This window comes from Balaenoptera borealis (assembly GCF_965194805.1).
Source record: "Balaenoptera borealis genome assembly, chromosome: 5".
Taxonomy (NCBI): Eukaryota; Metazoa; Chordata; class Mammalia; order Artiodactyla; family Balaenopteridae; genus Balaenoptera; species Balaenoptera borealis.
This window is the reverse complement of record NC_138862.1, coordinates 58950587-58963087: the sequence shown is the minus strand read 5'-3', so window position 1 is coordinate 58963087 and position 12501 is coordinate 58950587. Positions and strand designations below refer to the sequence as shown.

The 12501-nt window shown below is 42.3% G+C and overlaps 1 protein-coding gene across 2 annotated transcripts in view; it reads right to left on the bottom strand.

The window, feature by feature from the left end:
• Window positions 1-44: 44 nt before the first annotated feature.
• Window positions 45-12501, bottom strand: part of TMPRSS7 (transmembrane serine protease 7) — a 43038-nt gene continuing 30581 nt past the window's right edge. The window contains exons 12-18 of one of the 2 annotated variants that reach the window (XM_082394690.1): window positions 10590-10697; window positions 8059-8169; window positions 7145-7261; window positions 5678-5849; window positions 3044-3312; window positions 1398-1534; window positions 45-614 (exon numbers count right to left, since the gene is read on the bottom strand). In XM_082394690.1, the coding sequence (XP_082250816.1) occupies window positions 444-614; window positions 1398-1534; window positions 3044-3312; window positions 5678-5849; window positions 7145-7261; window positions 8059-8169; window positions 10590-10697 (1085 nt within the window). In that variant the 3' untranslated portion in view covers window positions 45-443. The remainder of the gene's footprint in view (window positions 615-1397; window positions 1535-3043; window positions 3313-5677; window positions 5850-7144; window positions 7262-8058; window positions 8170-10589; window positions 10698-12501) is intronic. The other variant, XR_014245359.1, reaches the window with a different exon arrangement.

Below are 12501 nucleotides of genomic sequence, written 5' to 3'. Positions count from 1 at the left end.
AAGGAGTCATTTTTATGCATTTAATTTCATTAGAACACTGAAGATCTGGCATGGTTTTTTTAATGGAACTTATTTCAATAAATCAGTTTTGCCTGGATCCTTATAAATATCTGCCCTTGAATAGGAACATAAAGTAAGGTATGGATTCTTGAGCATCTCACCCACTTTTTGTCTTATTTTAGAGGTTTGGTTCATGACATTACTTTAGTTTTCTTCCATTCCTGAATCAATGGCCCTTTGATGCTTAAGAATGAATACAGCTCTATCCTTGAGACAGTTTTTCAGGGAATAAAATACATATTAATCTTTCTGACTTTCAATACCAAATGTATGCAATCTGAGAGTTCCAGCAGAAAAAAAATATCTCATTTTACTGATAATTACTGCATTCTTTTTTAAAGAATCTATCACATAAAACACAGTCAAAAATCAAACTTGCACAATTACAAAAGAGAAGGGACATATTTATGAATCCAGGGAACAAAGTTTGACACCCTTGTGTAAACACCAGGAAAGTCTGGTCTTCCACATCCATGTCCCCAGCTAACAATGCCAGTCAAAATCCATTTTCCATCACTTTTTCTTCGACAGGACAAAGGTCCACCCGAATCTCCCTACACAAGAAGATAATGTAAGTAAAAAGCACATTTGTCCCATGATCATCAATTTTGCATTAAGGTGTCTAATGAATTGTGAGCAAACTCCTACTCTGACAGGCTCTTGCTTGGCTAACTACTATGCAGTTTGGGGAAGTAACAAGAAATAATGTGAAACTTCTAATGTCATTTTAGAATTATTTTTCCTATAATCAAAAAGGTGAATTCATCATAAGAAACTAGATTCTTTAGGCCAAGAGTGACATTAGAAGATTCTTGCAGAGGAAACAATTCTCACATACCTCCAAAAAAATAACAAACCTCAATAGTAATAATAATGACAATAATAATAATAGCTAACATTTATTTAGTGCTGGTATGTGCTAAGCACTGTTTTGGGTCATTTAATCCTTACAATAACCTTTTGAGGCATGGTTATCTTGGAAGGTAGGTTGACTTCTACCTCTGGGCCATGCATATAGGTAGTGATCCTAAAACACTGCGTGTGTGCGTTCTGCTTTGTTTTTTAGTTTTTGGTTATAAGAAAATCATGGCAGAATGATAAATGCTGACTTCATTCCCTAATTGTTGGAGGAAAATACATGGAGACTAGAAAATGAGTTTTACAGATCCAATTACTATTTAATCACCTTTCCCTGATCTCAGACAATTGGATTATAATTAATATACGAATGAAGGTAGGCCCCTGCCCGAGTTATTGCCCAGTGTTGTATAGATTAAACATGAAAGCATTTATGGAAAGTACAACATGTTAGGCAAGGGGAACGTAGGATGACTTACCCTGCAAGCATCTTTCTTGCCTGACATGACGCCCGCACAGAGCATCCTCGAAGTGATGATCCCATAGGTGGAAACACAGAGGGTTTGGTCAATGAGCTCTACCTCTGCTTGCTGCAAAACAGGGGAGCCTTTATTGTCTGGAAAACACATAGAAGTAGAAATCACAGTAATGATTACATTTACTTTATTAGACAATTTACTCATTTTCTCCTTTTACCCTCATAACAATTTTTTTAGGTAAATTCTATTATGATAACCATTTTTCTGATGAAGAAATGGAGGCTTAGGAGGATAAAGGATTTAACCAGTGGCACACGAAGAGCGAGTAACAGAGCAGGATTCAGACCCAAGGTCTGACTCGACCATCTGAGCTACTGTGCCATACTCCTTCACCAAGTACCTCCTGCCTTCAGGACTGTGAATCAGTAACAGTTATTACCAATATTCACTGGTCAGGAAGGCCCCTTAAGTGGAGCATTATAACTGACATATGGGAGTATCCTAGGAACCATAAAAACATAACACTGTGGATATAGCCCTTTCACTTCCTTTTCTAACCTCTGTGGCTAAGATGATTCAGAAAAATAAACACTCACACACTCATGCTTGTAAAAAAAATGTCCCATGATATGGTGGTTGAATAGACTCTTTCCTCTTGTGATATATGATGATGTAATTAAAGTCCTGAGCACAGACCTGATAGGTTATAGGTGTTCGAGCAGTGATCTGCCTTCCCTCAGCAGGGCCAAACAGGTGGTGAATTTCATGATTTCAATAACTAAATGTAGGCAGTTGGCACTGGAGAAGCTGCCCATAGTGAATCTTTAGAGAGTGTCAAAGCAAGGCCAAGATAAGGTTCAAGACTTACAGAAAATGTATCTGTCCTAAGCCCTTGGAAATGACTGCAAGGGAATCCAAGATGACTGGGAGATCAAGGGAAAGCATTAGCTCTAACCTTTGGATTAAAACTTTGGATTCTTCTCCTTACTGTGTATTTAGAATCCTAGGCCATAAAAACCTTGGCAGGACAGATGTAGGGACTTCCCTACCATAAAGTCTGACCTTTGTGCACATGAAAAAAGATGCCCCCTCTGGGTGGAAGAATTGTAAAAAGGCATCCCCTCTGCGTGGATCAATTCTAGGCTGATTTAACCTCCTATGCCTGAATCTGCAGTCTGGGAAGCTAAGGGCAGGCTGGATTTCAGCCCTCACTCTCATTCACTTGGCCACTTAGTTGCCCTTGTGAAGGACATACTCTCATCATCCTCCAGATAACTGTCTATGAGTTGACACAGTAAGGTGTGTGTGACAGAGTATCCTTCTCTTCTTTATGAAAATGAGTCAATTTTTTTGGATGAAAAGGAACTAGCAAACCCCTCTGAGTTTGCAAAGGGACCATACTATCTATCTCGTCCTGCCTTGCTCAGAGACCTTCCCTTAAGAAGTGGGTCCTGCTTCTTTTGGGGGCAAGGGGAAAGCATCATAAAACAAGAATTATAATACTCTCCTCCATTCCACCTCTCAGAGTTTTTAGAAGGCTCAATGAGATCATATACAAAAACCCTCTCCATGAACCCTAAAGCACTACATCAACACGAGTTACTATGATCTGGAGGGGAGGGCATGGCATTCACTGACACACACACCTGCTTCGTGCCTTCGCCCCCAGCCGGTCACCCAGCACTTCTCTCCACCGCGCACTTTCTGGCCAGCAGGAGGAATGCATATTGGCTGAATGAGCTGTTTCAGGGTCTCAGGCCAGGCGACACTGAGCTGTAGCAAGGCAATATCATAGTCAAAGGTCTGGCTGTTATAGTACTCGTGGACCACAATTCTTCTCACTGGAGAGACAAACTTGGCATTCCCCTGCACGTACATGCCAAGGTGAGCAGTCCATGGTGTGGGGTCGGAGAGTCTGGTACAAAAGGAATGAAACACGGAGTCAGAGGCCTGAAGAACCAGACACGGTTTGGAAAAGAGCACTCCACAGAGGGAGGAGGGCTGCAGGAAGGGGGGTCTGACTTTCAGTCCCTATCCTGGTCGTTGCCTCTGTCCATGGGCATGGCAAGAAGCACAACTTCTCTGAGCCTCCCTTGTCTCCTTAGTAAAACCAAAGATGAAGTAAGGTAGAGCAGGGCTGGTGAATGATAGCTAAGTTCCAGAAAATTTCCTCAACGATACTCTAAGGACATGCTGGCAATTTTCTTGCCACCAGTATTTCAGGAATCACACACAGGTCAAGATTGTTAGTGACTGCAATTCATTTGTTACCTTCTCCCTATTCATGCTGACAGTGGTATTCGATGGAGACAGAGACAGGGCCAGTAAGACCCCAGTGGTCTGGGGATCCTTTTACCAAATTCAAATGATATGAATACCAAAATAAATTAGAAATCAAAGTATTCCAAGCAGGAATGTAAGGAAATTCCTTCTTGAAAACTACCAGAAGCCTTAAAGATCACTGCTCTAACTGTTCAAACTTGACCATTCACAGGGTCCCACTCCCTAAGAGCCCTTCCAGAATTCTAATCCTGACCCCAGTAGCCTGGCATGAAGTCATCGAGGGTCTTGTAACCTCCACCTGAGGCTTCTGTCTCCATGGGTGCAGCAGCCTTGCTCTGGTCAGGTGAAGAGAATGTGGAAGCCTTGGAAGAAAAATCAGGACGGATCCCAAAGAGTGTGGCCCTTTATCTGCTTAGCTGACATCTCACAGGCAGCACTGGGGACCCAGGGGAGTATTGAGGGTCACGTATTACTTGGAACAGTTTCTTAGGATAAAAGACTAATGGTGGAACAGAAGTGTAGCCATTTTAGTCATTAACATGAATCCTGTAATTTCCAGGAGAAACAAATACTCTAATTGTATAAATTCATTGAAATACTCCACTTTAAAAAATTCTGAATGAGAAATGAATGGCATATTTTTGTACCTAAGATCCAATAGATTCCAAATAAGGTTACTTTTTAGTGAAGTTGTTTTCTGAGCTTTCCTTTCACCCTTAGCTGGGAGAGTGTCTGCCCCATAATAATCCCATTGGTAAAGGCAGACAGAGCCCTTCGGACGACAAGCCTAATGGACTTTTTCATGATCCCCCCATGATATTGTGATTTATAATAAGAAATATATACTTGGTTTTCCTTCCATTTCTGGCACAGAGCTCCTAAAACCCTTGGAATTTCCTAAGTGATGAGAGGGACAAATGTGTCTTTTGTTATGTTAATGAGGTTACTTTGGGACTGCAACTCAGGCTGGGGGCTGGTCACCAGGAGAACCAACTATGTGATTGGAGGGTTAGAACTTTCAGTTCCACTCCCGACCTCCAGGGAGGAATGAGGGGCTAGAGGTTGAATCCACGGCCAATGACCAATGATTTAATTAATCATGCCTCTGTAAGGAAGCTTCCATAAAATTCCAAAAGGACAGGGTTTGGAGAGCTTCCATGTTGGTGAACGCGTGGAGATTCGGAGAGAATGATGCACACCAGGAAGGCATGGAAAATTCTGTACCATTTCTCATACCTCGCCCTATGCATGCCTTCCATCAGACTGTTCCTGAGTTATATCTTACTATAATCAACTAGTAAGCCAGCAGGTAAAATGTTTCCCTGAGTTCTGTGAGCTGCTCTAGCAAATTAATAAAATCCAAGGAGGGGGTCATTAGAACCTCCACTCTATAACCGGTCAGTCAGAAGCTCAGGTGGCAACCTAGGCTTTGGATTGGCATCTGAATTAGGGGGAGAGGCGTAGTTTTGTAGGACTGAGCCCCTAAACTGTTTAATCTGAGTGTCTTTCTGGGTAGACAAAGTCAGAATTGAGTTGAATTGTAGGACACCCAGCTAATGTCAGAGAATTGCTTGGGACTGTGGGAATCCTCCCCACCTCTACACTGGAAATTGGATGCAGAATCGCTACCCTCACGCTCTAAACAGGGATTCCTGTACTCCAGTGATCCTTTAATACCCGTTCTCCACACATTCCCATACTCCATAGTCTTCACACGTTCCCACAGAATTCCTTCTGACTTGAAAGCCCTATCCCATTTGCTCAGTCTGGTAAAAGCCTATTCATTCTTGATATTCCTTTGTGTTCTTCTCTTTATATCAATAATACCTAAAAAGAATGTTCGGCATACATTTGATGTCACAAAAACAAAACAAAATAAAAAACCACCAATTGAATTGATTGAATGTGTCCAACAGGGAGCTTCTTCCCACAACGTGGGGGCAGGTGTATGGTCTGTGGTCTGTGGTCACTTCAGAGTAAGAATTGCGATGCCCTACCTGTTTCCATGGAAACAGTGGGCAGCCGAGAGAAGCCACTCCCTGGAGATGACTGAGGCTCCACAGTAGGCAGATCCAACAAAGTGGAGGCTGACTTGCCATGGCCAACCCCCTTCCTGGGTGTCGGTGCCCCCGATGATGCGGTGGAGGGTGGAGGGACTCCTGCTGCAGCCTTTAGGAGAGGAAAGGTCACATGTGTTAAAGGCAGACTTGGAAGAAAAACTGGAAATCCAGTCAAGTTTTGAGCTGGGTTGGGAACTGACTAACCAGATAAGCAATTTGAAATCCCCGGCTTATCCAGAGAGGCGAGATGGGGGTCTGTCTGAAACCAGCACCAACAAACCACTACCTCCCTCCGGAAAATAGGCCTTGACACAGAGTCTCTGTACAATAACACACATGAGGGGAGGAGGGGACCTATTAGTAACAGCTGTACTGATAAGAACAGGAGCCGTGGAGTTCAGGTTGTTAGGTAGAGAAAAAAGATTAGTTCCAAATGCAACAGAATTGAGAGTGTCCTTGAAGTTGTGCTGATTTGGGAGAGAATTTGTAAGTCCCAAACAAATGAAAACCTAGTTGGACTTACCTGGTGGCACAGTGATTAAGAATCTGCCTGCCAGTGCAGGGGAAACGGGTTCGAGCCCTGGTCCAGGAAGATCCCACATGCTGCGGAGCAACTAAACCCGTGTGCCACAACTACTGAGCCTGTGCTCTAGAGCCCGCGAGCCACAACTACTGATCCTGCGTGCTGCAACTACTGAAGCCCTCGTGCCTAGAGCCCATGCTCTGCAACAAGAGAAGCCACAGCAATGAGAAGCCCACACACCGCAACAAAGAGTAGCCCCTGTTAGCCACAACCAGAGGAAGCCCGTGCACAGCAACAAAGACCCAATGCAGCCAAAAGTAAAATCATTAATTAATTAATTTTTTTAAAAACCTAGTTAAGAAAAACTAGTTATCAGAGCAATTATTTTCCAGTGTAAATAGTATTGATAAGGATATATAATTAACATGTTGGCACATGGCCAGTTAGAAACCACACAACTAATAATAACATATGGTGGATTATAGTTCTCAGGTCATAGCTAAGGAACGAACCAGCACTTGACATTGATCACAACATAAGGCATAATTAACAAAGTCATCCATGGCATTCCAGTACCTATTTCCTTTCTCATAGTTTTTTTATTTAAGAGCTTATCCCTTGATTAGAGTTATTAGAAAGGGAAAGTTCTCAGTATAAACATCTAGTGCATGAATGCTTATTATCAAGAAAGAAGACAGAATCCACTCTAGAATTTTTAATTCTGAGAAACCATTTCAGATTCAGTTCACCAATGTTTACTATTCTTCCCTGGCCTGTGGCAACTTCTGCCTGGGGCATTACACCAAGAAGGGAATAAAAATGAAAAACAGATCAACTCAGGAACAAATACAAAGGATCAGAAGGAACATGTTTCTACTCACTGCAGCCTTCCTCATCACTTCCATCGGGACAGTCCACAGTGCCATCACATTTTGCATTTTGTTTCCTAATGCAAATATCATTGCCACACTTAAAAGTTCTGTTGTTGCACGGAATACCTAAAAATGAGCAAAGAAGAAAGAATTTTTCCTACTCAGAGACAGATTTGAGTGAATGACACTGAATTCCGTCCACAAAGGATGGCTTAGCCACAGGATCGGTATTTGCTGCTCTGGGAAACATGGCAGAGGGAAATGAAACAACCCCACACTGCCCCGTCCCTGCATCTCAGCAGAGCCACTGAAAGGAAGGCAGGCAGGTGCACTGGCTGAGAATCAACCCAATAGTCTCTCCTTTCTTCCACTGTAGGGGAGATGCCAAGCAGTTGGCCATATCAGTGGCTTAAGCCATGACTTCTTTGCCATTACTTTGCCTTGTTCCCCAAGAAAATTTTTGAGCAAAAATCAACACCATACTCAGTCCTTTTATACCATTGGGGGTGGGGGGGAATGGACAGATTTTGTGAATTATTGCACATTTGTTCACAACTCTGGCAGTGTGTGTTTTTGCAGGGGCTAGAATAGACCATACCCTATCACAGTATCTGGCAAATCTCTCTATATCCGATCCTCAGTTTCCTTGAGTCGTGAACAGCATTAAAAGCAAGTCAGCAAGGAAAATCTTCCAGACTTCACACACACACACACACACACACACACACACACACACACACTCCACCCCAGTTAGAGTGACCAACTCTTCCGCTTTGTCTGGGCCCAGGAGGATTCCCGGGACCTGGGATTTTCCGTGGGGAAACTGGGACAAGTCGATTGCCCTAACCCAAGAGAGAGATTTTGATTTGGGCTTAGAAGAGTCTGATTAGAAGAACAGCAAAGTGCAGAGGGCTCCTCCTCACTTTGAGTGCAATTCTGCTCATCCCGGCCGTCCTCACAGTCGCTGAAGCCGTCGCAGACCAGAGGGCCGTGCTGCCTGAAGGAGCTGGAGTTGCAGGCAGGTTTAAGAGGCACTGGAAGGAGAACAGGCAGAAAGCTCGTGAGCCTGAGACATCAGTGGGACTCCCTGATGACCAGCAGTGCCCCTCAAAATGTGCAAATGGTTAAGATGACTTAAACAAAACAAAACATGTGTTTTCTCAAAACTGACACCTCCATGAGGAAAAGCACGTGTTTAAATTTTGGTGTAATTCTTAGCACTTTGAGTTTGTCAGATATGACTTTTGCTTCTGGAGAAATACATTAAACTCTGGCGGTTTGTTTCTTTAATTACAATTAAATGCATCATAAGATTCTAAGGAAAATAAAAATCATAAACTGTTATCTAAATTGAACTTGTCTACCTTCCTAAACAAAGTGGAGTGTCCTGAGATTGGGGATTTTGTTTTACCCATCTCTGTTCTTCAGGCATCTGATCAAATAGTAGGTGCTCACTAAAATTTTGTTGACTAGATTAACGAATGTGAGATCTTAAAGAACAACAGACTTGTAGTCTATTGGTAAGGAAAACTCTCTTTAAAATTATTTTACCCTGAGACATTCATTCCCTGAACTAGGAATACCAGTGTAAATCTGTTACAATTTTTCTTCTTTGGAATATTTTCGGGAATTGCGTTTAGACCAGTGACAGGCACAATATAGTAGCAAGCACTCTTAGAAGGTATAATTCCTTAGACATTTCTGGTTTTTTGAAAAGTTATCATTTTTGTTATCTGCTCCTGTTTTTTCAGAGGTATGTCTTGTGAGGAGTAGGGGGAGGACGTTGCTGCCCTGAAGTAATTCATTTATTTACTCTGAGAGTATCTAGTACCTAGTCAACTCCTAGAGAATAGCTCCCAACATGGCATGATGAGAAATGATAATTACTAAAAAACAGTCCTTGTTACGAAGTAACAATAATCACTTTCATTTGGAGCATAATAGTAGGGAATAATAATAACATAAAAAACAAGGGGGCTTCCCTGGTGGCACAGTGGTTGAGAATCTGCCTGCCAATGCAGGGGACACGGGTTCGAGCCCTGGTCTGGGAAGATCCCACATGCCGCGGAGCAACTAGGCCCGTGAGCCACAACTACTGAGCCTGCGCGTCTGGAGCCTGTGCTCTGCAACAAGAGAGGCCGGGACAGTGAGAGGCCCGCGCACCGCGATGAAGAGTGGCCCCCGCTCGCCTCAACTGGAGAAAGCCCTCGCACAGAAACGAAGACCCAACACACCCAAAAATATAAATAAATAAATAAATAAATTTATTAAAAAGAAAAAAAAACAAAAGCAACCTCAATCACTATATAATGGTATTTATTTTCTTAAGAAATAGAAGACCCTATAGATTTAAATTGTTAATGAAGCCTAAGTTAAGAGGGTTTTATTTTGTTTTGTCAATAAAAAAAAAAAAGGTGTAGAGTTACAGGTTATTTTTTTATGAACATAATTTTTCAGTTAGTTATATTAACTTTAATATTTCTCCAAAATATGAAAAAGATTAAATAGCTTCACCATTGCAATTGTATTGGAATTAAAGTCTGGATCTTTAGGAGAAAGTGTTGCCAGTGGTGTCATATGGTCCGGTGAACTATTCTCCCCATATTGCTCCCTGAAACTGGAGATAGATTCAGGAATGATGTGCAAATAGTAATGAAAAACCAATACAGAGACTCTCTGCCCGAAATAGGAATATCCAATACCCCACCACTTAGTTATTACCAATGTGATGTTGATGCAAACTATACAGGTAAAAAAAAAAAAAAAAAAGAAATCAATTCTTTTATTCTCAACACCTGTGCTCCATAAATGAGCATGCTGAAAGTGTTTACTTCTCTGCAGAATCTGAACTTCTTTCTAGAGGAAAGATCCGTGCTTTAAAATAGGATTATATTTAAGATTGTGGTTGATTGACTTCCTAACCATAGATCCTCATTCTCTATGATACTATTATGCGTCCCCACCCTTGCCATGGCCCCAAAGTGTGCAGAATAAACTTCCCTGCCCCTTGACTATGGCCTCAGCTATTTGACTGATGGAATATGACACAAGTGATGGTGTGCCAGCTCCAAGCCCAGGACTTAAGGGGAACCTTATATTTTTGGTCACCCCTCCTTTGCTTCTACCACTGCCAGGGCCAGGCCACTAGCTCAACAAGGAAAAGAACCACGAGGAGTAGAACCAACCCCGACCTGAGAAGAACCAAGCTCAGGAGGATCCACAGCTTAAAGCAGTGCCACCCAGCTGAGCCCAGCCTAGATTGATCATACCTGAGACAACACACAGATGAATGATCCAGAACAAATGACTGTCGTAAGCCACTGAGTTTGGGGGCTAGTTTATTACGTGGCAATAGATAACAGCTACAAAGACCCAGGATATGCATCAGCAGTAACAGTGATCCTGACAAGCTATTTATTCCTAAGAAAGTCATAGTAGAAGCTTAAATACCCACCACAGAAGAGTTCATCACTTTCATCAAAGCAGTCATTTACTCCATCACAGCGCTGGGCCTGAGGGACACATAAACCGGAGGAGCATCTAAAAGATCCAACAGGACAGGCTAGAGACAATAAGACATAGGAAATCTGTGTGGGTCCCTAAAAGTCACCAGACCACATTAACAAGGAGATGTGAATTGTTAAGTGGCTGAGTGGCAACATAGCGGTAGTAATTATACAATTTCTCCATCAAAACGAAGCTATAGCTGGTAATTGAAAGGCCAAAAAGGAGTATTGAAGAGAACAAAGAAATCAAACTAATCCACCAGAAGCTCTGAGTCGACATATACAAATTCCTACACCTCCATCCTCGACTCAGTAACCTGGCTTTATCACAGACTTGAAGAAAGAGAAAGCTGGAAGATGCCTTTGAGTCCAGTATGCTCAGTGTGCGGTCTTTAGAATCTCTGGGCAATTTAAATGGCCTTCTGGTGTTTCTGAATCCCCTATGACCAGATGCATTATTCTGAGGGTCTGTGCCTTTAATTACATTTTCAAGGGGTCTCTATGGCAAAATGTATTAGTAACCACTGATCTTAGAAGTTGGACCTAGAGAGATTAATGACTGGTCTCAAAACTCAGGACTCCTAGGGCACTTCAACCAGGCTACTCATCAGAGATCCATTCCCTGGAATGGAATCTTTAATCCTGGGCTTATAGCTAAACATGATAGTACTAATAAATCCTTTCTCTCTGCCGTGGTCTGAATATTTGTGTTCCCCAGCCCCCAAATTCATATGTTGAAATCCTAATGCCCAGGGTGATGGTAGGGGGAAGTGGGGCCTTCAGGAGGTGATAAGTGACAGAGGCAGAGCCCTCGTGAATGGGATGAGTGCTGGCCTTTATAAAAGAGGCCACACAGAGCGCTCTCACCCCTTCTGCCATGCGAGGGTACAACGAGAAATCTGAGACCAGAAGACGGCCCTCACTCGACCATGCCGGCACCCTGATCTTGGACTTCCAGACTCTAGAATTGTGAGAAATAAATTTCTGTTCCTTATAAGCTACCTAGCCTGTGCTTTGTGCAAAAGAATGGGGAGGGTGCATGGTCAGGTCAAGCACTAACTCAACAGCACACGATGGAGAGCATGAGCTCCTAGGAAATATTCACGGTTTGAAATAAGAGTTAAAAATAAGTAGCTTACTAGTTACCCGTATCATTGATGGGAATTGTAATATTCTGATATTCAGAAGTGTAATATTCTGAATCCAGAAGCAGGTATATTAGCATTGGCAAAGAAGGAAGGGTCTAACTGAGCTTTCTCTCAGGACTTAACCTCATGGATTCCTAAGTGGTTAACTCTTACTTTCTGCCTTTTAAAATGGGTTGAGACCCAATCACTGTTTCTCCAAGCACAGAGTGGCATCCCAGTGGCAGGAGAAGTGACTGTAGGTGGAATACAGATGAAAGCCTCCTATTTGAATTGTCATATATTTTAATTTCTACTACAAAAAAATGCAGTTAGATTATTAAACCTCAGAGACTACTGTTTAAGACAAAAAAAAAAAAAAAAATGGGTTGAGAATTTCCTGGGTCAGTATCTACTCTCTCCAGCACTGATGACTTCCCTCAGACATTGCCTTTTCTGCTGACCGCTTCCTGGCCACTGTTCCAGCAGTTCTCAGTGTGAAGTTCAACACTCTGCAGGCTGATATTTGCATTCTCCTTGAAAGACCAGTCCTTCTTTGCATCAGAAGCCACAGTGAGTTGCAACTGCCGCCCTCCAATCCACCAAATGTTGGCGTAAACCTCATATTTACAAAAAATTATGGCTAGCAAGAAGAACAATGAATCAAGAAATTGTCCTATATTTCAGGAATAATGTAAGAAACTATTTTTCAATTGTAACAAACAACGATATTATT